Source organism: Phoca vitulina, unplaced genomic scaffold (assembly GCF_004348235.1).
Source record: "Phoca vitulina isolate PV1807 unplaced genomic scaffold, GSC_HSeal_1.0 scaffold5, whole genome shotgun sequence".
Lineage (NCBI taxonomy): Eukaryota > Metazoa > Chordata > Mammalia > Carnivora > Phocidae > Phoca > Phoca vitulina.
In genome coordinates, this window is record NW_022589708.1 from 61,102,776 (window position 1) to 61,129,642 (window position 26,867).

General features: G+C 40.7%; 1 protein-coding gene across 1 annotated transcript in view; it reads right to left on the bottom strand.

The window, feature by feature from the left end:
• Positions 1–26,867, bottom strand: part of NEK5 (NIMA related kinase 5) — a 55,177-nt gene that overhangs the window by 15,327 nt on the left and 12,983 nt on the right. The window contains exons 5-20 of the mRNA XM_032403093.1: positions 23,513–23,610; positions 21,758–21,841; positions 21,599–21,669; positions 20,248–20,334; positions 18,153–18,207; positions 16,100–16,300; positions 15,939–16,020; positions 15,250–15,383; positions 14,152–14,336; positions 13,189–13,255; positions 12,054–12,170; positions 11,001–11,087; positions 9,369–9,461; positions 7,010–7,090; positions 6,713–6,781; positions 4,885–5,011 (exon numbers count right to left, since the gene is read on the bottom strand). Coding sequence (XP_032258984.1) covers positions 4,885–5,011; positions 6,713–6,781; positions 7,010–7,090; positions 9,369–9,461; positions 11,001–11,087; positions 12,054–12,170; positions 13,189–13,255; positions 14,152–14,336; positions 15,250–15,383; positions 15,939–16,020; positions 16,100–16,300; positions 18,153–18,207; positions 20,248–20,334; positions 21,599–21,669; positions 21,758–21,841; positions 23,513–23,610 — 1,638 coding nt within the window. The remainder of the gene's footprint in view (positions 1–4,884; positions 5,012–6,712; positions 6,782–7,009; positions 7,091–9,368; positions 9,462–11,000; positions 11,088–12,053; positions 12,171–13,188; positions 13,256–14,151; positions 14,337–15,249; positions 15,384–15,938; positions 16,021–16,099; positions 16,301–18,152; positions 18,208–20,247; positions 20,335–21,598; positions 21,670–21,757; positions 21,842–23,512; positions 23,611–26,867) is intronic.

The following is a 26,867-nucleotide window of genomic DNA, read 5'->3' on the forward strand; positions in this document are numbered from 1 at the left end:
ATTTTACTTCAGTCAGTTTCCATAGAAATGCAATCAATTGTTATCTTTTTTTTAAGATTTATTTATTTATTTGAGAGACAGAGTGAGAGCGGGGTGGGGGGGAGTGTTGCGGTGTGGTAGAGGGAGAGGGAGAGAGAAACCCAAACAGACTCTACGCTGAGCACGGGGCTGGATCTCACGACCCTGAGGAAAGACCTGAGCCAGGAAACTAAGAGTCGGCCACTCAACTGACTGTGCCCCCGAGGCACCCCCAGTTCTGTCATCTTAATTTTGAAAAGCTTTTTCTTTTTCTTTATTACAATGTTTCATTATAGAAAATATGAAAATCAGGTAAGTAGAGGAAAATAAAAATCACCCATAATCTCACCATCTAGAGACTATTAAAATTTCAAAAATTTCCCCTTGAATATAGTGTCTTTGTTTTGAAACAAAAATGGGCCTCACACCATGCATAACTTTCATAACTTGCTCTTTTCAAAGAGCAACATTATCATACCCAGTTTATTAGCCACTGTTCTATACAACCATTGTAAAGCAAATACAGTATTCTGTGACACAAACGTATTATAATTTAATTCTTTATGGTGGGACGTTTAGTTTGCTAGCAATTTTTCACTATTATAAATAATACTATAATGAAATCATTGCAGCTAAATGTTTATGGACATTCATGATTATTTACCCTAGATAAACTATTGAAGGTGACAATTCTAGGAACTAGTATTATTTGCTTCATCAAAGCTTTTCACTGCTAAAGTGGAATCTATTACTAATTTACCCATGATTGTGTTCCATGTATTTTGAATAGCTAGTTCTTCCCTATCCAAAAAAAAAAAAAAAAACCCCACAAACTCACCTATATTTTCTTTTATTTCATTTTTTTTTTAGTTTTTATTTAAAATCCAATTAGTTAACATACAGTGTAATATTAGTTTCAGGTGTGCAATATAGTGATTCAGCAGTTACACACCCAGTGCTCATCACAAGTGCCCTCCTTAATCCCCATCACCTATTTCACCCATCCCCCACCCGCCTCCCCTCTGGTGACCATCAGTTTGTTCTCTATAGTTTCTTGGTTCTGTTTTCTTGGTTTGCCTCTCTCTCTCTCTTTTTGTCTAATTGCTCATTTGTTTTGTTTCTTAAGTTCCACATATGAGTGAAATCATATATTTGTCTTTCTCTGACTGACTTATTTTACTTAGCATAATACTCTCTAGCTCCACCCATGTCATTGCAAATGGCAAGATTTCATTCTTTTTGATGGCTGATATTCCATTGTATATATAAATATACCACATCATTATCCATTCATCATTCTATGGACACTTCGCTATTGTAGATAATGCTGTTATAAACATTGGGGTGCACGTCTCTCTTTGAATTAGTATTTGTGTATTCTTTGGGTAAATACCTAGTAGTATGATTGCTGGATCATAGGGTAGCTCTATTTTTAACTTCTTGAGGACCCTCCATATTGTTTTCCAGAGTGGCTGCACCAGTTTGTATTCCCAACAACAGTGCAAGAGGGTTTCCCTTTCTCCACATCTTTGCCAACACAAAGATTCTCATTGTTGTTGGTTTTAGCTATTCTGACAGGTGTGAGATGATATCTCATTGTAGTTTTGATTTGCATTTCCTGATGATCAGTGATGATGAGCATCTTTTCATGTGTCTGTTGGCCATCTGTCTGTCTGCTTTGGAAAAATGTCTATTCATGTCTTCTGCTCATTTTTTTTTGTTGTTATTTTTTAAATTTTATTTTATTATGTTATGTTAGTCACCATACAATACATCATTAGTTTTTGATGTGGTGATCCACGATTCATTGTTTTTGTATAACACCCAGTGCTCCATGCAGTACGTGCCTTGGGACTTCATCTTCTGCTCATTTTTTAATTGGCTTTTTCATTTTTGGGGTGTTGAGTTTTATAAGTTCTTTATATATTTTGGAAACGAACCCTTTATCAGATATGTCATTTGCAAATATCTTCTCCCATTCCATAGGTTGCCTTTTGGTTTTGATTGTTCTTTTACTTCATTTTCTAATATATAACTTCATTTTTTATGTATAAACTCTTCGGTTTTTTAAAAATTTGTTTTGTTGTATCATTAAATAGGGTCTGATTTCACAATTTTTCCCAAACTGTTAACCAGTTGGCCTAGCAGCATTTATTTGATTGAGCCTTTCTGTCCCCCTGACTTGTGATGTAACTTTCAGCATACACTGAATTATTATCCATCCTAGGGTTTGTTTCTAAACTATTTCTTCTTTTCACTGCTTTATCTGTTCTGGTGCTAGTATCATATTGTTTTATAATTTGCAGAATAACAGAATATATTTTGATACTTGAAAGTGGATGTGCCCCTTCACTGCTCTTCTTTTCTAAATTTGTCTGCTTAAGAGTATCTAAGATTCTCCAATCTGGCAAGATGTCTCCATCTTTTTGTGGCTCTGATGATTTAATTGAAACTGGCAAAATTCCATATATTTATTTGGAAAGAATATTTCTAATATGTAACAATGTTATTTCTCCCCATTTATTCGAGTGATCTTTAAATACTTCAGCAAGGTTTTATAGTATTCTTCACATGCTCTGCATAATCCTTATAAAGTTTATTCCTAAATTATATATGTACACACACAAACACACACACACACATACACTTGCTGCTGTTACTAGAGATGAGATCTGAAAACCAAATGACAAAAATACTTGTAATACATATTACAGGTAAAGCTTTAACCTAAAGAGTCTTATAAAGGAAAAAATAAATGCCATTTTCAGTGGATAAAGGGATGAAGGATAAGAGCACATAATTCACAAGAGACATATGGATGGTCAAAACCTATGGAAAAAATTTTTTAACCTGAATTATAATTATAGGAATGCAGACAAGTTAAAAGACAATTTTCAGTATGAAAATGAAGGGCTCCTTGTGGTCAAATCCGTAGGCTGTTATTCAACCCACCTCACTTGGCCTCTCTCTTCTGGTTGATGCTGCCAACCCTGCACCCTCCTTCTAGAACTTTCTCTCCTCCTTTGGCTTTGCTCTCTCCGGATTTCCTCAAACCTTGTCTAAACATTGCTAAGGTCTGTCCTAAGCTTCGTTTCCTTCTCACACTAGTCCCTCTGCCTAGGTATTTTTGACCATCGCTAAGGTGATTGTGATAATACCTTGTGTATGCTAAGGAAACCCTGATTTGCCCCAGAGCTTCCTTCTCACACAGCTAGCATCTTCTAAGCATCTCCAGCTGAGGCTCATGAAGACCTGAACGCCAATATGGCCCAAATCTAGAGCGTTATACTATGTCCGCTCACCTCCCTCTGCGTGATGTGTGTGCCCATTTGGTTGGTGACAGCTTCATCCATCTGAATTAGGACCCTCCTAAAACTAGGAGGGTCTTTGACCTCCTTCTCGTCCTCAACCCCCACACTCAGTGGTTCGCACTTGGTGTCTATTCTCACTGCTCTGCTCTGGCCTGTGCCCCTGTCATCTCCCACCTGGGCCGCTATCCTCCTGCCCGCAGTCCCGCCACCCCACGCCCTCCTGACGCCGCAGCCAGCATGATCTTTCTCCGTCACAGATAGGAGTTAATTCCCTTCGACTGAAGGTCATCATGCAGGATAAAGCCCCAGCTCCTGAGCACGCCAAGCTCTGTAGGAGTGGGTACCTTCCTGACTCTAGCCAGCCGGCGCTCTGATGATGATTAGTATGTGGGCTCAGAAAACATATTTTGTGCCTCCTCTCTTCGGCTCCGACACCACGGTGATGTTGAGGGCGGACCCCGTTTTCATTCATCTTTGAGGTGCCTACCACCTGGCACAGTCTGTGCACGTGGGAGGTTCTCACTAAGATGCCTGCTGAACCGAATAAAGGTGTTTCCAGATGGAAATGAGGTGAGAGGTATTATTCCAGGAAGAAGAAACTGAGCCAAGCCAGGGTGTGCAAATGCTCACGCAGCTATAAGGGGGGGGGGTGCTCCAGGAGGCTGTCTGGATCCCATCATCAGTGGTAGGAAAGAGGGGTGCTGGGGCAGGAAAGGTGGGTCACAACAAGATCAGGCCCCACAGTGTTAAATAGAATACTACGTGGGATGGGCAATGGGGAATCCTGCAGGCATTACCCAAAAATATAACAAGAAATCTCCAGCAACCACTTAGAGAATGAAGGGGGAGATACTAGAGAAAAGAAGAACACATAGGAGAATAAGGCAGTACAGCGAGAGGCAAAAAAAAAGGGGGGGGCAAGTTAGAAATAGCATTTGTTAAGCACCTACCATGTGCCAGGTATTTATATATCAGATGTCACTTTAGTCCCCCCAGTAAACCTGTGTGGCAAGTACTAGTATCCCCGTTCCTAGAGGAAGCGGAGATTCAGAGCACTGTAGTCGCTTGTGAAAGGTCACCCCATCAGAAGGCGGCAGCGCCAGCTGGGATCCAGACTCCCGTCTGCCTCCAAAGTCCCAGCACTCACTGCCTCACCCCACCGCTCCGAGATGACCGGGCCCGAAACCAGTGGCAGAGGGATCGGGGAGGAAAACTCCAGAGACATCTCAGGGGAGAGCCTGCCAGGCTGCTCACTGGGAAGGAAGAGCTCTGAAATTCAACTGGACAAATGCTGAGTCTGCGAGCCTAGTGGGACAAGTCCGTGGAACCTTCCAGCAGATAACGAGAAAAGTGGCTGGCGTGGGGGTGCTGGCTGGGGCGACTGCCCAAGGAGACGGCACGGGGCAAGAGCACACGGCCGGGTCTCAGGCGGCAGAGCCGGGGCTCTGCCCAGCTCCGGGACAACGGCGCTGCCGGCCAGTGAGGCTGGGGACTGTGATGGACTGCCGATAAAACGCCCCTTCTAGCTCCGGCTTTCAAGGGGCACGACACGTACCTGCTCCTGGGCAACAGAGTTCTTCAAATGCTTTGTCTGTATAATCTTCATACTCCTTCACGCACTTATATTCCTTAAGCTTCATGCCATGCTCAAAGGGCAGAGTTTTATTTTGCACGTCCATTGCCTAAGGCAATGCCACGGTGTTTCATGACGAGCCATATTTTGAGGAAAAAAAATATGTCAAAAAAATTTTTTGTGTTTCCAATAATAACATTTCCCAAGGCATATGGTAAGTATTCAGTATACGTATATTAAACAAATAAATTATAGCATTTTAAAATTGGAACTATGTTGGAACAAGATAGAGACAGGAGTGTGTTTCTTTCTTCTCCTTGTCAACAGTGACAAGCACTGATCATATGGCAACTTGATTTTATCCAGACTTGCTGCCTTCGATATTATTCTCCTGAGGTTCCAATCTACAGAACTCTCAAGGTTATCTCGTCCACGCCCTGCTTTAGGTGCACAATGTTCCCAAAACGGTCCCTAAAACTACTCCTAACACCCCATAATCAATACTAAAATGATCACTCTGTTTCAAGCACATCAAAGCATCGAGTAACAAAGGGTGAACACCGTGGCAGATAAAACTTTTTGACTCCACCCCTTTATACTACCAGGCCACCCTCAGCACCTGCCTTGACAGGAGCACTGTGGATGTGCCACTCCAACCCAGAAACGGGCCCCCTCTGATCCTCCTAGGTCTGGGACACTAAGATACCTAATGCTTAAAGAGGTGAGAGTTAACAGTCACCACTCTAAGAAGTCTCTATGTGACAAAATGGTAGGAAAAATCTCAAAGGAAAGGAGAGCACAGAGGATTTTTAGGGCTGTGAAACTATTCTGTGTGGTACCATAATAATGGATATGGGTCGTTACGTCAAAACCCATAGAATGTACACCACCAAGAGTGAACCCTAATGTGAACTGTGGATTTGGTTGATTATGATGTGTCTATGTGAGTGTATCAGTTGTAACAAATGTTCCACCCCAGTGCGGGGAGGCTGTGCACGTGAGGGGACCAGGAATAGATGGGAAATCTCTGTACCTTCTGCTCATTTTTGCCATGAACTCAAAACTGCTCTAAAACATAAAGTCTATTCAAAACAAAAAATCGGAAAGAAATGATAACATTAAACATTTTTCAGCTAATGAAGATGAAAGAAAGAAATTGAGTATCAGATGTGATACAGAACTTACATGTCCACACACATAACTTTTCGTCATTTAAAAGGCAAAGTTAGAGAAGGTGAAATGGAAACACAAATCAGTTGATTTTGATATTTGTTAGCAGGTCTGGTAAAAAGTGGGATTAAAAAAGATGTTGAATACAAGTAATAAAATGAGGTTTGAGTTTACTGTATTTGTGCATTTATCACTGTGTCAATGAGAGCCTGAGTGCATAATTGAGATTCACCCAAAGACCTGCACAAAGTTACCGATAACTAATTAAGACCTAAAATAAATGTGCATGGTTTCAGGGTATCTGCTCAATTTTTTAGGTAAGTATATTAGTTGCTGACTATAATTAAGTATCCTATTTTAATTTGGCAATGACAAGAAAGTTAATATTATGAGGAAAATAATTCCTTTATAAGAGAAAAATAAATTAAATTGGAATAATCCATCTAAGGGAATAATCTCAATGAAAAAAGAATGGGAGGATAAAAAAGCATTTTGGAAGACTCGTTTGAACACCAGAGATCCTTCTAGGAAGATTTAAGAAAATTCTCCCTATGACCTATGGAAAAATTTCATTAAATGTGCTATTAAGACACTCATTTTTCTTATAACTGTTAATGGAAATAAATATTTAATGGCATACCTCTTCCTCTTGGAGGGTGTTTTCATCAGAAATACATTGGTTTAAACTAATTTCAAACTTCACCCCTCTCTAGAAGAAAGGAAGGAAAATAATGTTAGTTTAGCAATCCAATAAAAATGTTAAAATCACAACTCCTATTTGACATTACAGATACTTAAAACCATTCGTCAAACATCACAAAATTAGGCAAGTCCATAAAATAGTAGGTGGGGATATCCTGTAGGCAACCCAGATTGCAAGGTGGGGACCCCCCAGTGAGCTGTTTAATATGACACTGCAAGACAAAATGTTTATTACCTTAGCTTTACAGTTTTGTTCTAGAATTTTACTTTCCTTTATGTTCTGAACTCTAATTTGTTTCAAGTCTCTTTCAATGTCCTGCAAGTTTAGAGAAAAATTAATATCTAGCATTTAATATTGATCAAACAATTATAGTTTCACAATCCCTGAATTCACAGCATGGTCTGTTTATATTATTTGACTTCTGGATTGAATCCCATGATTAATTTGAGAATAAAAACATGCCTTTTTAAGGAAAGTTAATAATAATTCACTAAAAACTCACTACAAACTTGGACACAGCACCCATTAACTTGAAATATTAATACACTGAACAGTGGCCTTGCAGTGGGGAAAATTCCATAATATGACAGTGCTTGTCACTCTGGTCCAGTACAATCTAATCTAACTCAAGAATGTTTTGAAGATTTTACTTATTTATTTGAGAGAGAGAGTGAACTCGAAGCAGAGAGGGGCAGAGGGAAGAGCAGACCCCCCACTGAGCAGGGACCCTAGGATCATGACCTGAGTCGAAGGCAGATGCTTAACCAACTGAGCCACCCAGGGGTCTCCCCGCTCCGCTTTTTTTTAAAGATTTTATTTATGTAAGAATGCAATTTTGGCTACAGGATCCCTCCCTTAGGAGGCTTACGATGGTAATCAGGAAAACAAGAAAACTGCACTGCTCATGATAGTAAAAAGGAAGGAGAGGGCTCAAAAAATTGACAGGCAATTTCAAAGAAGAGATGACTGAAAGTAGATGGCAAAAGTGCCAAAGGAGCTGTAAGTTCTGCGCTTTTTCAGGGTCCGGTCCTGGGCCCTCTGCCCCTCCCTTCCTCAGTGGACATAAGCACCACCTTTATGCAAGGACTCTGAAATGTGTATCTCCAGGTTTGCTCTTTCCTCCCCTCTGAGCCACAGGCTCACGTACTCCGCGGCTTACTTAGCATCATCTTTACTTTGACATTCATTCCACAAATTCATACTGAGCACCCACCATGAGCCAGACACTGTCCTGCACAATGGGTTAATGCAGTGAATGTGACCAAAGGTCCCTGCTGACACGGAACTTACATTTTACTGGAATAAAATAGGTAATCCATGAGGTAAATTAACAACATAACTTCAGAAAGTACTAAGTGCTGAAAGGAAATGAAGTAGGGTAACAGCAGAGAAGATGAGCAGGGGATGAGAGTAACGCAGGAACAGCCTATCTCGTCATTTGGCGTAAACCCTGGAATGATGTTGCACCGTGCGTGTATGAAGGTCTGGGGAAAGCATGATCTGTGCTGGGGGAGCAGTGAAGTCAGCACTGTGAAGGAGGCATGGAAGCCTTCAGGTTTTCTCGAACTCAACTGATGTCCGAAGTGGTACTCTTGATTGCCCCCCACCACAGGCTTGCTCCCCTCTCTTCCCAGGCTTTAGTAAATGGTGCCACCCCTTTCTAGCCAGAAGCATGAGTCTCCACGGTGTGTGTGCATGCACGTGTGTGTTTTAATGCTTTCTTCTCTCCACCATTTTATACGAGGTCGCTATCATCTCTCCCTTAGAATTAATTGCTGCCCCGTCTGCAGGTCCTTCACATACAGGATGTGTTGGTTTGACTCACTATTACCTGTTTGCCCTGCACCCCTGGGAAGGGTGTTTTTCTGCCTTGTAATATCATGAACTCTGAAACAGGACTGTGGCTTTTGTATCTTACTTTCTTTGTGAAGTTGGCTGTCTGATTGGATTGTGTAGTCTGGTCGTCTCAATTGTAGAAGTGTCCTATTTCTCTATTTTCCTTAAAATACAACCATCTTAGGCTCCTGAGCCCCATCTCCCCTACTCAGTCCACTTTAGAGCTCCCCGGCATCACGTCATGGAAGGTCCCAGGGTCTTTCACAAGGCAAAACACTTTCGGTCTTCACTCAGCATGGGTCCCCCTCACCTGCCCTTAACCAAGCCCTCATGGCACCTTGAAGATAAAGGTGAAAGACCTCCCAGAAGGGAAAAAAAAAAAAACTCCTTGAGAGCCATTTGATAATTCATCTCTGCCCAGTTCCCTCCTCCCACCAAAAACGCAAGGTTGAAGTAGAAAGACGTTAACCATCAGATTTCTGACCCATGTATCTGAGACCCTGACTTGAACACCATCCAGAACGCTGAACTCTCAAACAGGCACGAGAGCAGGTCTCAAACTGGGCTGCACCCCGAACCACCCAGCCAGCTGCTGCAAACGGGATGCCTGGGCCCCACCCCAGGCCATTTGGGGTAGAGCCCAGGCATCTGAGTTTTTAAGAACTTTCGACCACGCCTCCCCCGCACGGTGAGGGCTGAGAACGTCCGGGCTAGAGCCAGCTCGCTGGGAAACCCATTATCATCACATAATCGTCACCTGCGCAGGCGCTTCTTCCTCGGGGGCCTCTTGGTGAATGGGCAGGTCGCTTTTCTTCACTAAATAGGTTTTATGACTTATTTTTGAGTCCTCCTAAAAGTACAAATGATACACAGTCAATCGGATTGGTTCTGAGTGGGTTCTGAAGTCCACAGTGTGGACCATGGCCAGTTCTGAGTGGGATTTCTAGTGAGGAAACACTCTCCTCCCGCTGCCAAGGCACCATCAGTGGAAATGGCTGGAACAGCGCCTTCCTTCCAGCTCCTTTCCCCTGTGGCTGCCCTCGGCATGCCCCACGTGCAGCTTTCATGGTCTCTCTAGAAAAGTCTGCTCTCCATCCTTCCTGGACTCCAGTTTCCCATCACAGACATGCCTTAAAAAACAAGGCTCCTCACCATTAACCAATCCCCTGCTCTAGAGAGAACTGTCTCCCACCTTCCCCGCTCCAGGGCCTCCAGTCCTGTGTGGACCTCTGCGTGGTTCCTGCAGAACGCCTTCCCCCTCAGCTCTCCCTCTGCTAACTCTGCTCCTCTTCTCAGACCAGATTAGACCATGAAAACACTCACCTGGCTCACCCTTACTCCTGTGCCCTTACAGAGCTTAACTATGTTCAGTCTTACTCAATCATTGCTCATACATGTGTGTCATATCTTTCCAACTCTCTGTGAGTAGAAGTGCATATGTTAGAAAGAGTAGAGGTTTCAGAATCAGATGTTTAGTCCCGCCTCGTAGTATCAAAGTGACTTTGGATGAATTATTTACCTTTCCTATCATGGGGAGTAAGATGAGATAAAGTATGTGAGCACTCTAGTTCAGAGCCCGAGTACGTACAGCTGAATTGTACGCTATGCTCCCTTCACCCATATTAATTCATCTATGTGCCCTCAGGGGTGGGGAAGAGGGAGAAAGAAATCAAGTCCAGCGGTGTGGGTATTTCCACACCATGCCTGTGAGCTGGGGGCCAGCCGTGTCCTCAGCAGGCCTCAGAACCACAGGCCTCTTATAGGAGGAGCATTCCAGGGCATGAGGGTGGTGCTATGGTTAGACATTCGTGTGTTTTTCATGCAACATGGTCTACAGACCCAGGCCAGCTGTCTCAGCTGGAGCTCTACTGAAAAAGCAGTGGTCTGAGAGATGGAAGATGAGTTTCCAATGTGGTGCCTTTAAGGGATTTTCAAGAATCTACTTTTCAAGCCGACTGCACTCAAATGTGGCCTTATCCAGACTTTTCGAACCTTACCCCCGCATATGAGGCTACTCCAATCTAGTTGAATTCAATAAATGCTCATCCTTTTCCCTCCCTTATGGGCATGGACTTACTTTCTGCATCTAATCTAGTTCTGGTGTAAAGTAGACACTCTGTCAATAAGTATTGACTGATTCACAAGGAAGACAATGAATATTTTTAATAATAGCCATTCCTACCGGAGAGTCTCAGATGTCCTCACCAGCGTGGGTAGTCTCAAGTAAACAGTAATAAAAGCTTCGGTTAAACGTTAGCTTTCCTATTAAAAGTTTGCATGGTAACATTTTATCTTTTCTATGAGGAGATCCTTACTTTTGAAACCTGCTCAACTTAGTTAGATCTAAATCAGTAGAACCATGTTTCCTTTAGGAGAAAAATGTGTTCACCTCCAGTTCACTCCCCATCTTCTTCCTGATTTCCTTCATGTCGTTGTGGTACTGTTGGCGAATTTCCTCTAACTGCTTCCAATATTCCTGGAAGACAATCCCAATTCAAAAATTTTAAATGCTGGTGAACAACTGAACAGAGTAATCTCTACACAGCTTATGAATTTAAAGAATGTGTGATCAACAGTAAGAATTAGAAAACCCAGTGTTCCTAAAGATGATAATCTGCCTTACGTTTCAGCTGGGCTACTTCCCTCCCTATGAGTGAGAGGGGGGCTGTGGGCGATCTCACTTTTATATATAACCCAAAATGTGTCAGTGACATACAATTACTTTATATATCCCACTTTTATGGGTTTAATTTTGTTCCCCCCCTAAAAAAGATATGTTGGAATCCTAACCCCCAGTACCTCAGAACGTGACCTTGTTTGGAGATAGTGTCATTGCAAATGTAGCTAGTTGAGCTAAGATGTGGTCATATTGGAGTAGAATGGGGCCCTAATCCAACACCACGGGTGTAAGAAGCCAGCCACGTGAAGGCAGAGACATGAAGAGAGAAGGCCACGTGATGACAAAGAGCGGAGTCATGCAGCCGCAAGCTAAGGAATGTCAAAGATTGGCAAGAGGCAAATGAGTCCCCTCCGGGTTTCAGAGGGAACATGGCCATGCTGACACCTTCATTTTGGACTTCTGGCCCCCAGAACTGGGAGACAATACATTTCTGGTGTTTTAAACCACCCAGTCTGTTATACTTTGTTAAGGCAGCCCAAAGACACGAATACAAATTTCAGAAATGGTAATGGTGGACAATTACATTATCAATCTGAGGTCAAAAGCCTTATGAACTTCGCTCTCCTGCATTCTCTGAGGAGGTGAAATCCAAATCTCTGTATCCCCTGAAACTCCCAGCAGGGAGCTTCACATGAGTGTGTCCAAGGATTGTGCAAGAGGCCTCTCCCTCAGGCGTACTGCAGATGCTGAAAGTAATATCCTATGCAGCACAAAGACAAGGTGCAGGGACACTGGTAGATCTGGAATCAGACTGTTTCTAACCTGGTCCTTCATTTCGTTTCTCCTGATCTGCAGCTCCTGGAATCGAGACTCTTCTCTGTTGCTTCTTGGCTTTTGTCTCCAGTTGTGATTTGGCTCAGCAGAAGATGGACGAAGACCCTATCAATTGAATGAAATGATTTATAAAGCATACTTGCATTTCAGAAATGTCTTCTCATTTGACCTTGGATCTTTTTCTTTAAACAAGAATTATATCGTGAATCAAATTCACTGCTGGGGAGCGGGCAGTAGAATTTTCTTAGTTTCACTATGACACATTTAAAAAGCAAAGAAAATTAATAAAACCATTTGTGTTGTTTATCATAAGCAATCAATATTTTACACTACCATGTGAGACACCTCGATCCATTTTCTGAACAGTTCAATTATAATTGTGAAATTAAAGTTCTATAAAAGTTGAGCCACCCTGGGGCATCAGGTTAAGTAGGAGAATAGAACTAGAGCTTTTGAGCAGCCCAAAATAAGAGTGACAGAAATAGGATGCACATCCAGCCTCCTTCAGCCCCAGAACTCTGACACTATACTTAAAGGTTAATTTTCATTTCAAATAAAATACAATAGTCACCTTTAAAAAAGTGTATCGAATTCTCGGGGAACCTGGGTGGCTCAGTCGGTTAAGCGGCTGCCTTCGGCTCAGGTCATGATCCCAGAGTCCCGGAATCGAGCCCCACATCAGGCTCCTTGCTCAGTGGGGAGTCTGCTTCTCCCTCTGCCCTTTGCCCTACTTGAGCTCTCTCGCTTTCGCTCTCTCAAATAAATAAAATCTTTTTAAAAATGTATAGAAGTCTAATAAATTAGAATCAAAGAACTATAGCACTGAAGGGGACCTTGAAGCTCATCTACTCTCAAACTGTCATTTACAAAAAGGAAACTGAGGCTCAGAGAGGTCATATGACCTGCCTAAGGTCACATAGCAAGTGATAGAGCCAGGGAAGAAACCAGACTTCCCAGACCGTGATTCAGGCACATTTCCATTATTCTTCTTAAGCTATTAAAAACTGGAGAAGGTGAAGGGTAGTCCTCATCCTCTATGTGGAATGCACTTTGACTTAAGGACCCATGAATATTTGTGAGCAGGAAATTCCTGATTGCCCTTAGTAATTGGAATTTTACTTACCAACTGCTTTTCCACTTTCAACTTATATTGTTGAGCTTCAAATTTCCTCTGAAGGTATTCAGCAGGCCTTAGAAAATAAAAATGTTCAGCTTGAGTAGGAATTTTCACTAGTCTTAGGCACAATTTTAAGGAGTGGATTTTATTTATTTATTAGATTTCTTAATGAGATTCACAGTTTACCTGTGGCTTGAAAGTTCTGAATTCAAGAAGTAGTTCGAAGTTATAGAATGCATACTTGGGAATCAGGAAGAAAGGAAGCAAAGAGAACTGTACCAATTGGTGATACAGGAGAGGCTCAAACAGAAAAATATTCTGATGCAGTGATATTTCTTCAGGATAGGATCAGTCCATCCATGGTCTACATACAATGTGTTGGAGGGAAAAAGAAAAACCCTTTCCAGAATCTTGTCACGCTTTGGGCAGGTATCTGATCAATAGCCTCGACATCCCCGTTGCTTGTCCATTTCCTGCACTATGCTCTGAGCTCCTTGAGAACAAGATGGTGTCGCATTCCTTTACCTCTATTCCTCACACTGGCGCACAAATGAAAGATCCCAAGAAAATAAATGCTAAATGAAAGGTATTTCCTTTTCAATATGTCTCAAATGATAATTTGATTACAATTCAATTATTATGGATTAATATTAATAACTTCTTTGGAAAATGATACATATATAACTATTTTCATCCTCCCGGATGGTGGAATTTACTAGAAGGAAGAAAAAACAGGAAAAATTCAGGAGTATGAATTTCTGCTCATGGTTCAATGGATAAGAAGATAAGCTACATTAGATTTGAGATGAAACAGGGTCAAGGGAACTGTGAATTAAGTATTCAAGATGGAAAGTTTGGAAGTTCTTCTTGGATTATTTGTTTTAGGAGAATTGGGAGGGCTTCAGAATAAATGTTGATATATCAAGATATTTTCAGAGGACCAAAGTTTAAGTTAGACTCTAACATTACCATTGACCAGGTGATGGACTGTGGCTTTCTTCCTGATTATAATTCTTCTCAACTCCAGAATCTTTTTGAGGAACACAGTGGTAACTTGGTTCGTGCACTCTCTTCCTCAACACATCAAGTTGGGCATAATAATAGTCATAATGTCCACGCATTGCAGCAAGTTTGGGCCTTTCTACCATTTTTATCTGAAGGATCAAAAAGAAGAGGAAAGATTTTGAAGACACATAATTAAAATCCATAATAACTGACAGTTTGATAGTGACCACAGCTAAAACAAGGCACTGTAAGTATATTTTTGCTGTTTTTGCTCTAGACTCATTTTTTAGAGTAAAATAATCTTAGGATCCTCAAATCCTAGAACTGGAAAGTATTTTAGAAGTCTAAGTCCTACGGTAGCACAGTAGTTTATAATTTCACTAAGGTGTGAAGAGGAATCCTGCATACTTAATGGTTGGTCTACCAAAAATGCTTAGCTAGGGACTTTGCCTACCCAACCCAAGCTCTGAAACTAAACTCACTATTATTATTTTCTATTTTTATAAACTTCTTTACATCTTGGTGTACTTTAAAAAATCTTGCCTTCTTTAAAAAATACAATTCTTCAATTAAAAGGCAATAGCCATTTTATCATTTATATACCAGAAGCATTCCACTAGCATGAACTAAGAGGTTCAACACTCTGCTGACGTGGATTCAGATAACTAAGCCTAAAAATCCCTAGGAAAAAATCATTGACTATATAATAAAAATTTCTCAATTATATATACCATGTTAGAATTAAGGGAATGAAATGCACCATGTTTTCTGCTGCCATACAACTCACTTATTCTATATAGAAAAACCTTATTTAAAGAAATCAAAAGGTTTTTGAGTTGTAAAAGGAAAACTAAAACTAGTACATAGAATACTTATAAGGAAATACACCTAGAAGTTGTTCAATGAAGTACCACTTTAATGCTCATTACAGAATGATTTTGCTCATAAGCACAAAGCTGGTATTTTCCAAAGTCATGCGCTTGTAGCCTAGGAACATGTGCAAGTAGGTCTGTAGGACATGCCATCTGCTAACAAATCAGAGGAAGAGTTTATATGACTTACAGATACAGGCTTCTGAGCTCCAGCTGGTGGGATCCATTCATTTCTATACAATATCTCCTTCCTTTTAATTGGCTCTGATGGCCTTGATCTTGGTAGGCACTTTCCCTGGAATCTCGCTTTCTGTATCGTAGAATCTTATTTAACCAAAATAAAACAACTTCAGTTTCTTTAAAATGTCCACATCTTAACATGGATGCTTGTGAGAGTGCGAACATAAAGGACCTTTCACGACACAGGAAGTTCGCTTTATCCCGAGATATTTAGACCCAGTGAGAGAAGTCCCCGTGGAAAACTAGTCTGCGTTGTCTTTTAATGGAGAAAACCATTTTATCCAGGGTTCCTTCACATATTTCTAGTATATATAACACTACTTTTAAAAAATTAGGGATTAACGCTAACATTTACAGAGAAAGGATGCATAGGATAATGGCCCAAGTAATTACATGTAGTGATCATCGCATGGGTTATAGACCACACCACTCACGCCACACTGTTGGGTGAAATGTGTGAGCAGGCTTTTTTTTTTTGAGAGAAAGCAGAAAGGGAGGGGCAGAGGGAGAGGGAGAGAGAGAATCTTAAGTAGACTCCCTGCTGAGTGCAGAGCCCCATGCAGGGCTTCATCTCAGGACACACGTATATGAGACACACATAAGAAATGTTTTTTGATCACGGGGTCAAATCGTTCTTACCTTGCACCCCCTTCCCTGCAGGCTGAGAAGCCAACGGTCTTGCTTTATGTGTGAGGCTGTGACTGAAGTCCTCCCGAATGACCTAAGATGGAACACATGTGTCAAGGACTTGCTAACCAAAATCTCTGTCAAAATCCACATGGAATCACCTCAAAGCTCACCTCGGGAGTCAAGTATTTGGCAATAAGATTCTCTAAAAAGGGCCTTTTCAAAATGGAATTAATAGACGGCCGATCTCGGGGAGATACTTCAAAGAGCTGAGATATCAAGGCCTGCAGGTCACGGGAGAACCGTGGTGATATTGGGGCAAAATGCGCTTGACAAATCCTCAGAACCAGCTGGTGTATGTTGTTACCCTCAAACTGAAAGGACAAGGAATGATGATACTAAATCAGAGAAAACATTGAATAGTAGCTTGTAAAGTAGTATCAAGAAACAAAACAGGTGCTCACCACAAGGGCCGCCACACTTGGGGCCGGGGCCCTCTGCCTGTCACCCTCAGATTTTTGCACCCCAGGACTGGGGGGGGGGCTGGTAATGACCACCCTTCCCTGGTCCAGCTGAGGGACCCTTGTGGAAGCAGCCCTTTTGCTTTTGCTCAAGCTGGACTTTTTAAATAAAAAAAGTGGAATTTGAATCTCAAAACAAAACAAAGCAAAACCAAAAAACAATGTTTTAAAGCTTCAGTTAGAAGTACTATGGTCCACCCTAAATGGTTTTCATCAACTAATATTTCATGAGTAGATATTATAGGCAGTTACACAATGTGATGCCATGTTATATAAAACAAGGTTTTTTTAGTTTTAGTTTTTTCTTATCAAAATAATATTTATTCATTATAAAAAACTGGAAGGTAGAGGAAGCTACAAACAGGGCAAATACGTATAATTTTGTCAGCCAGGGGTATATTTCCTTCTAGTCTTTTTAAAAATAATGTTTACTGGGGTGCCTGGCTGGCTCAGTGGGTAGAGCATGCAACGCTTGATCTTGGGGTTGTGAGTTCAAGCCCCACATTGGACATAGAGCTTACATTTAAAAAAAAAAAAGTAGGGACGCCTGGGTGGCTCAGTCGTTAAGCGTCTTCCTTTGGCTCAGGTCATGATCCCAGGGTCCTGGGATCGAGCCCCACATCGGGCTCCCTGCTCTGCGGGAAGCATGCTTCTCCCTCTCCCACTCCCCCTGCTTGTGTTCCCTCTCTCGCTGTGTCTCTCTGTCAAATAAATAAATAAAATCTTTTAAAAAAAATAAAAATAAAAAATAAAAAAATAAAAAGTAAAATAATGTTTACTTTACAGAGTTGAGGTCATAATAATATGAAACTTTGCACCTTGCTTTCTAAATTAACATAGCATAAACATTTCCTCAAAAATTCTTCATAAACCAGAAAATCTTCCATTGTATGAGGCCATGGGTTTACACATAAGCATAACGCTCAGCGGCACTGTGTGGCAGTGAAGATCAGGTTTGGTCAGGCACTTACTAGCTGTCTGACCTTTGACAATAATAATAATTAATAATAATAATGATAACAGCTGTGTAGAAAAGAGTTCTTAAACTCTTTAAGAGTGCTCTCCTTAGAAAAGCCTGTTTATCATATTGGCCCTTGGCTGGCATCTGGGAACTCACATTTCTGGAGAGTTCCCACCACTCCCTAAATGTTCAGAGTGGCTCTCTTTACCTACACTGGTGGCGCAAACAATATGGTTTATGCTGAACACCTGCTTTCTTCCTAGGAGTCTGGAAGCTTGGTACCTGCCAGGCACAGGGTGCCCACATGACCAGTCCCACATCAAAACCCTGAGCACTGGGTCTCTAAGGAGCTTCCCTGGTTGATAACATTTCACACGTGCTGTCACTACTTGTTGCTGGAGAAATTAGCATGATTCCTGCATGGACAAGTCTTAGAAGCTTGTGCCTGGTTTCCTACAGACCTCACCCCATGCACCTTTTCCCTTTGCTGATTATATATTCATGCACAATTTATTTTTAATGAAAATATGCTACATATACTGTTCTGTAACTTGGGTTTTTTACTTTACAAGTTGCACATCTTTCCATGTCGATATATATGGATCGATCGTTCATCTTAATAGCTTGTCCATGTAATTTTTAACAACCTAATAACTCCAAACATTAACCTTTTTCCTCTCAAAAGTTAATTTCACTTTTATAGTTTCAATAATTCAAGATTAATCTGATGATTAACATACTTACAGGACGCTTGAGTGTGCAAAGCTCGTACAAGACACAGCCGAGAGACCAAATATCCCTAGGGGAGATAAGAGTTCACATGCCAAGAAGTATCCATAATTCTCAATTAAGGCCTTTATCCTTACAGTGCCTTATATTTGTGGATCTTGACAATTTTATAGGTTGACCAGTTTTTTACAAATGTTTTCAGATACATTTTCAATTCTTAGTCCTACTAAGGTAAGAGGTCAAATCGAAACAGTGCATAGTTTGTCAGAATTGGAGCAGAGAAAAGGTATACCAACTTTGCTACAATCTGAGGGCTCAGTATTTACCTCAGCTTCATGTGCTCAGAGGAAATGTGTGTCTATATGGAATTCTGAGCAATCTGGAGGAAGCTGGCGGGACTCAAACACAGATTGGTTTTGATTCAAAGGGTAAAATTTGGTTGATTTAAGAAGGTATATTCTACTCAAGGCTACTGACAGAACCAAAGTTCTATTAAGTGATGACATAGTATCTGGCCCTCAATAAACTTGAAAATTGTGCTTGCAATAGATGACTAGAGACTTGCTCTTTAGTACTTAGCATTTATATGTGATTAGTTTAGTATGGAGTTACCTTACAGAAAAGGCATCATTAAATCTAAAACACCAAAGAAAATACAGTGAGAAGTGAAACAGTCAAAACAAGGATTTGGTAAATCGAGGAAAATGGTTCCACTGTTTAGCAACACTTCCTCTGAGTGTGCCCAGGAGGAGCAGAGGGAGACATCCTGAAGGCTTGAGGAAATGAAGAGTGATTACAGAATAGGTAGGAAACAACTTCCAACTGCTTTCTAGTGTTTTTCTAAGAGTTCCTAGGCTCACGGACCACTTCCCACGACCACACAGAATTTTATCTTCACCAGGTCTTCCCTGAACCCACATCCTCCCCTGTCCCAGAGTGCCCCCTATAGCCAGCCAGTGTGGTCCCGCAGAGAGTGCAACCACCCCGGGCTGGGTGGAACCTTTTCTGAGTCTTCTAGGGCCCTGCCCTGCGTGTGGTGGGGGCTGCCTTGAACCAGGGACCTGTTTCCTGCTCTACTACAGCAGCTACCCAGCTGATCATTGCTAAGATCTTCCAATTATCGAAAGCACCAAATCAGCATATTTAAATGTTGACTCCAATTTTTTACAAAGCAGTACAAAACAATGCTGCTGACCCAGGGTGCTTCTCTGGACAGTCTCACCTTCCACCCAGGCTCCACTAGCTGCATTCCTGCTCAACTGGAGGCCAAATCCCTACTTGGTATTACAGGCTATTCAAAAAAAAAAAAAAGCCTGTTTTTCTATTATGCAGAGAAGTATCTACTATTCTTTCCAGAAATCTCTACCATCTGGGCTCTGCCCTCCACTTATCTCTTGCAAAGTCAAACAGCCAAATATTCCTTGAGTATTTTCCAAAACAAAGGGAAAATTAACTCCCTGAAGGAACTCAGTCTTCCTGCTAAACCAACTAGTTCCTCCGGCAGCCAACTTTGAAAAATGAATTCTTTTTCTGCTTCTCCTTACCTGGAAGTAAAAACTACCTCATGTTCACCTTTTACTCTTGTGCATATTGGTATTATTCCGCAAGGGTAGGCTCTGGTAACCCACACACAAAACTAGTTGGGTTTTAAAGCTGGAAATACCTTAACAATTGCCTTGCCAACACTCTCTTTGTTACAGCTAGGGAAACTGAGGCCCACAGCGGTCAACCAGCAGGGTCAAGATGGTGGCAGGGCCAAGACTAGGGCTCCTCGCTCCTAATCCAGCACCCCCGCTCCCTTCTGACCCAGCCACAACACTTTCCTGTGTGAGGCTAAATGGTGTTCGGAAGGTATGAAAATCAAACAGCTGCACATCACAGAGACTGCAATTTTCAGTGCTAGTCTTTTTATCACTTGTATCTTCAAATGAAATGTCTTTCTTCTAAATACGTTCAAAAGCTTCAGGGGACACTGAAGTGGTTGGAGACAGTCACTGCGATCACTGGAGACAGTCACACGTGAAGAAAATACAAAATTATGAAAGTACCATGAGAAAGAGAGAATCCACCCGCTTTACGGAGACTTTCACACCAGTTGTCAGCAACTCACGTTTTATTGTTGTAGGGTTTATTCTGACAGATCTCTGGGGACAGGTAGTATGGTGTTCCAACACAAGTTCTAGCAAGTTCCATGGAACTAGGAAGTTATGTTAGATAATAAAATAATATGGTTTGTTACTGGAGTAAGAAAAGGCTTAAGACACGGACATGCAAGAAAAAAGTATAAAAATGGATAACACAAAATTTGATGAATGTACATCTTAAAATAAAGCCAACACATTACATATTAATAACAGAGTAATAAAATAAGTTGATTTTTAAACTTATAATTCACCAGCCCAAAATCTACACGTAAAAAATATTTATGGCTAAAGGCATCACAAAGAAATACAATTGTTACATTACAAAACTCTTAGATGTGGAAAGAGTTCCCCCTTTCCAATTACCAAAGTAATGCAGTCCCATGACTTAAAATTTGGAAAATATGGGAGTGAATAAAGAAGAAAAAAATTACCCAGAATCTTACTATCCCGAAACAGCTATTATTAAAGTTTGGATATATTTCCTTCTTGTCTTTTTTTCATGCGTATTTTTCATATAGGTGTGATCACAGAGTATTTAAAATTCAGAATTCCAGGGGCGCCTGGGTGGCTCAGTTGGTTGAGCGACTGCCTTCGGCTCAGGTCATGATCCTGGAGTCCCGGGATCGAGTCCCACATCAGGCTCCCTGCTCGGCGGGGAGTCTGCTTCTCCCTCTGACCCTCCCCCCCTCATGCTCTCTCTCTCATTCTCTCTCTCTCAAATAAATAAATAAAATCTTTAAAAAATAATAAAATTCAGAATTCCATTTTTGTCTTAATATAACAAAGTTTGTTCTCACATTATCAAGAAGTCTTCAAAATCATAAATGTGAGTGGCTACATAATACTCAGGTACATGCTTGTGCCAAGCTTTATAAAATTTACCCATGTCCCAATTATTAGGCATTTAAATTATTCCATATATCAAACTATTCCTTTAGAACAAATAGAACATTAAAAAAATCTCTTGACGTTTACTACCACCAAATTGTCTTCCAAAACAGTTGCATCAATATATCCCCCAGAGCATGTGTGAATTTGCCTGTTTCACTCAATTCTCACTAGCTCTATGCATATTCAGTCACATCTCATTTGATAAGCTTATATCACACTATACAACATTTCTATTATACCAAGATTTATCTTGGAAATTTTAATCTTAGGCAAAATATCATCTGAATGAATGATTTAATGCATTTATAGAAATAGTTCTCTGAAACTATCTGGAAACCAAACTTTTAATATCTTAATTCATGATACCTAAAAATACATATTTTGGCTGTTATGAATCAAAGAAAAATGATTTTTAAAAGTACTTACTTGTTCAGAACTCTTGCTATACCAAAGTCCCCAAGCTTTGCAACCATTCCGTTCTTGCTAAGAAAAATGTTCTATAAATGGAGAAAATGCTATGTTGTTGGAGATATTTCAAGAAAACAAAAGATCAGTTCTGTCTTGATCTTCTCTCTGAGCTGTTACCTGCGCTTTTATGTCTCTGTGTAAGATCTTCCTGTCATGAATATATTTTAGTCCTACAGAAATCTGTACAAACCAACTCAGAATCTGTGGAGGGAACATAAAACAAAGCCAGTCAGTAGTCTGGTGGTCATTGAAATGTCTTCATGAAAAGATGCAAAAAGAGAGAAATAACATATTTATGTGTATGTATTTATATGAATGAAATTACTAGATATACCATCTTATCACATGATTCTCTTTTCATAGAAAAAAAAATGAAGGTGCAAAAAGGAAATCTAAATGTGCTGGTATCAAAGGGAACTCCGCACACAGAGAAAGATAAGTAGAAGCAGGGGAGAGAGGGAGGCAGTTCATGATTTTTTTTTTCTTAACACTAGTTTGCTAACTGCATCAGGATAGCAGATAAGCAGCATTTCCTGATAACACTGGTGCCATCAGTGTTTCCTTTTCCATGGAAGGAGGGCGCCAAGGCAGAGAGGGAAAGAGGCAGAAGCAGAGAATCTGTGAGGTTATTAAAATTTTCAACGAAATACCAATATATGTGTATATGATATAAAAACAGATATTATACTTTTAAACTTTTTGAAACAATTTCATGTCTTAGTCATGATTTTATTTTATCGAAGCTGGCCACGAGCCTCTTTTTAAAAAATGTGTTCTATGCCTATAAAGACTTCCTTAAACTATTCCAAAATGTCATTGGTTCTTTGTCTGCCGGATGCCACAGTCAAAGGAAAAGAAAAGCAAAAATAGCCATACTCCAGATGCTAAGATTCAGTTGTAATTTTAGTTCTTTTCCAACAAAGGGAAATGTAATTCAAAATTTTGTGGAGAAAAGTGTTTTTATTAAATGTGGCAAAATAATCCCTAGAGGGGAAGAAAGGAGGGTTTCTACAAATACTGAATTAAATATATAATGTAAAGGAGCAGAGGAAGGATGGTTGATTAAATTTACAAAGTTTAGAGATACCGATTCTTGAATCATATGTACATTCAAACTATTCCATTTTAGCTCCAGGAGGAAATGATAGAGGCATGTGGTCCTTAAACAGTAAAATAGGACACAGAAACAAATGGCCGAAAGAAAGATGGCGGGCCATTCCCACGCACTGCTCCAGGCAGTGGCCTGCCCCACCCATCACACAGGCCCCATTTGGATTCCCTTCCACACACACATTCCTGCTGTCTCCTTCATGAGCACAGCTCCCAAGAGGGTTCCAAAGGAAGCTCAGAGGATGGAAGAAAAATGTGTTTGTGCAAAGAGAGAATGGGAATCGAGGCTATTACTCTTGGCCTTTCTCTCTTCTCTCTTCATAATCAATGAAACCAAATAGCCATTGTCACGAAGAGCCTCCATGCTCCCTAGCAAAGTGGGATAGCTATTTTAAAACAGCGTACTAAGTGGTAAAAGGAAGAAGAGTGAAGCTATAAATATGTCACACTTAAAATGGCTGAGGAGCATCCATATTCACATTTTTGTAGCCATGAAGATTGATCTCAAGGGCATCCTACAGGAGATTGTCCAAAAATACAACACTATCGTTTCTCAAAGTTCACTCTCAAAAAGAGATTCAATTTCAGCTCAATTGCAAACATGTTCTGGACTAAATCTATCAAGAATATTTATCCACTGTTTTATGGTTTGAATTTCTTTACCAGAAATCATGCTGTATATAAACATGGCCTACTACTTATGGCATTATAAATTTAATTCCCCCTAATATAAATTAAAAGGCAAATTGGAGGTGTTTTTACCTGATCTTCACTAAATAACACTCCCCGTTGTCTATGGATCCTTCTCATGAGATCTCCTCCGTCACAGTACTCCATCACAATAAACAACCTGTTGTGCTCTATAAGAAAAGGCATCATTACCTTTCATGTTCTCAAAGGTGGAGAATATACAGGAAAATGCAGTATACAACAGTTAAAAAGGTTGGCTGCAGAATCATGATGGACTGGATTCTCAGCCCACTTCGCCACTTAACATTCTTAGCTCTGTGACTCTGGGCAAGTTACTTAAATTTCTCTGTGCCTCATTATCTCATCTGTAAGGTGGAGATAACAATATAGAAACTCCTCTAAGGACTGTTGCGAAGATTAAACGGGTTAATCCATGTCAGATGCTCAGAACAATGTCTGCATATAATGAGAGTTCTGTAAATGTTAACAATGATTATTAACACATTCCTGCCAGAGATGAGAAATCTGCTGTAAAATAGCAGCCATGAATCTTAACCAAAACCCCAGGAAGAATTAATGGACCTTTGACCTTGGGTGTAAACTTTTATTTATATGGCACTTACTCAACTATGTTGCTGAGCACAATAGACACTCTTCTAAACTAACCTCGGCCTGACCTACTTTCTAGAGTCATTACCATTACTGCTGCCCACTCAGGGTTACCCTGGTAACTACTAGACTCTCTAGCATGCTCAGGTACCTCTGTTCCCACGAATTCTCACCAAGATCACTGTGTTCATCCCCAAATCTGTTTAAACCAATTATACTTGTTACTGTCATTATTGCATGAACTGATGAAAAATGAATGGAAAAGGGAGAGAGATGATTATGTCTACAAAACCTATGTTGACTACTGTGGAGAACTCAGTAAAAGGGAGTAGTTTTAAAAAAATAATAATAATAAAAGAGGGGTCTTTGACCTAAATGTTGGATAAGACAAGTGGAAAATAACTGAGAAAGCTTTAAAAAGACTGTGCACCCAGACTATCTGTAAATTCTGACTCCACTCTAAAGAAAAGAAATTGGAAACCAGAAATGAGGGGAGTAGTCTACATAGGAAGGAATATTCAGAACTCTATTCAACATGCTCATCATCAAAGATGAGGCTTTGGTCTTATATCAAAAGTTTGGCAAATGACTGTGCATTTATAGACAAAAAAATATGTGTGTATGATTTCCTGCTTAACCAGCTCTTTCCCGGAACCAGCCAACCACCAGCTGGGCTCCTGCTAGGAAGGGCTCCTACTCAGTTGTTCGTTTCTCCCACTCCTTTGTGGGTTTCCTGCAGACAGAGCCCACACTTTGTTCTTTTGTCTTCCCTGCGCCTGGCACGGTAGCTGCCACATGGAAGGGGCTTCTTAAAGGGTGGTTAAGTGGTGATTAACATAACATAATAAAATAAAAAAAATTAAAAAATTAAAAAAAATCTAAGGAGCACACACAAAAAATGGCACAAAATCAGGCTTTAAAGCAAGTATTAATCTTCCTCGTGTTTTGCCCAGTAGTTATGGAGCATCCACTAAATTTCAGCATCTCTTGCCAAATAGCTATCATTTGCTCCCTCTCTCTTTCAAGGAGCCTAAACCAGCTACCGAGTGTCTGTGAGCATCCTGACAGCGTCTGCCCTCAGTTGCCTCTAAGTCACAAACTCAGGGATCCTCTGACACAACACTTCAACTCCCACCTCCTTAAAGGGGACAGATCCATTCATTCATCAACAGACGGTTATTGAGGACATGCCAAGGAATGAGGTGCTGGGAATACAGAGCAAATATATTGATATTGATATTTGCTCTATATTTGTTCCTTGGAATTAGCATGTAATGGTGCATCTTCAAACCAATGACGCCCTGCATGAGGGGGCGACCGTTTAGTTGGGGAGCTGGTCAGCATACATGAGAAGAGTGACCGTGGATGTCTGTGCCTTGGAGGGCAACGAGGACAAGAGACAGTGAAGGACAGACTTGGCGAGTCCAGGAAGGTTTTAAGAAGGTGTTTCCAGACACGCCCTAATTATCTAGGGGGTCAATTATCTTCAGGAATGTATGAGTTTTAGGAGAACTGCTATTTCTCATAGCTCAGTCCTTGAGAGGGTCACTTCGGCGATGAAGGAAGGGCAGTGGCAAAACCACGGGACAGGCAAAATCAGAAAACTAAGGAGAAAAGGTTCCATTTTACTTCCTTGCCACCAACCTCCAACTCACTCAGCCTTACACTGGCTTTCCATGAAAGAAGTTAATTGGCTGCTTCAGGATTAATCATGGCTGAGCCATCTAGAAGAAACTATTTGGGTCAGTTATGCATCATTTGGTTCTAAATATGCATTTCCCCCCCCCCCACTAGCCACTGTTAATTTCATCTTTAATGGGGTTAGAACTGTCTGGAAAGATCATTTATGTTATCAAATTTCCATCTGTTTAAGAAAAGTAAAGCACTGTGGTGGGGGGGAGAGGTATAAGAAACAATTATTGTCCTCATGGCCTCCAATCTCATTGATGGAAATAAAGGCTATACACTAGCATTATAATAGAGCGTATTACGTGCCACATGAGTAAGAGTTTGGAGAGTCTCAGAGCAGAGGTGAGAGAGGTCCCTTTCCGTTAAGGGACAGATTTGTGTTTAGTCTTAAAGCACGTATAATATTTGGAAATGCAGAAAGGAGGAAAAGGACGCTCTAAAAAGGAAGTGCAAGACACATTGTAGGGCAGCAACTTCTGGACCTGTAAAGCTCACGGGTCACTGACCTTTCCAAACTATTGAGGGGCACTCACAGTAGGAACTAACATTAACCAACCTTTCTATTGTCAAATTCCAACGTGTAAAAAACAATTACTGTAATTAATTCATTCTAAACTGCGCTTCTTAAAAAATCTTATAAACATTGGCATCTTCCAGTCGGTTGCTGTGGGCCCAGCAGTCTTATGTTTTACTGCCTGCATGATTTTTAGAACCCCTTAACCAATTTAATTTGCTTGTAGTTTCCTTTTTACGTATGCACAAGAGTAATAGAAAGTAAATACCTCTTAAAAAGCTCTTTTAATACATAGAAAATAAAAATTGGGATAAGGAAGAGCACTGTGTTATAGTTAAATTGGCAGTATTGTTCCTTGGAATTAGCACGTAATGGTGCATCTTAAAACCAATGGCCTCTAGATTTGATGAAATATGATCCACTACCACCATCATTGCATAAAATAAAAGCATTTTAGCACCCCAAATCAAGGAGGGACACAGAATCAGCATCAAGAATAAAAGTATCTCCTGCTCTTCTCCCTTGCCCATTGCACTCAACTCACACGGACGTCCCACAGAGGGCTCTGTGCCAGGTGTGAGGTTCTACCCTACTTACAAGCCTCTGACTTTTTCA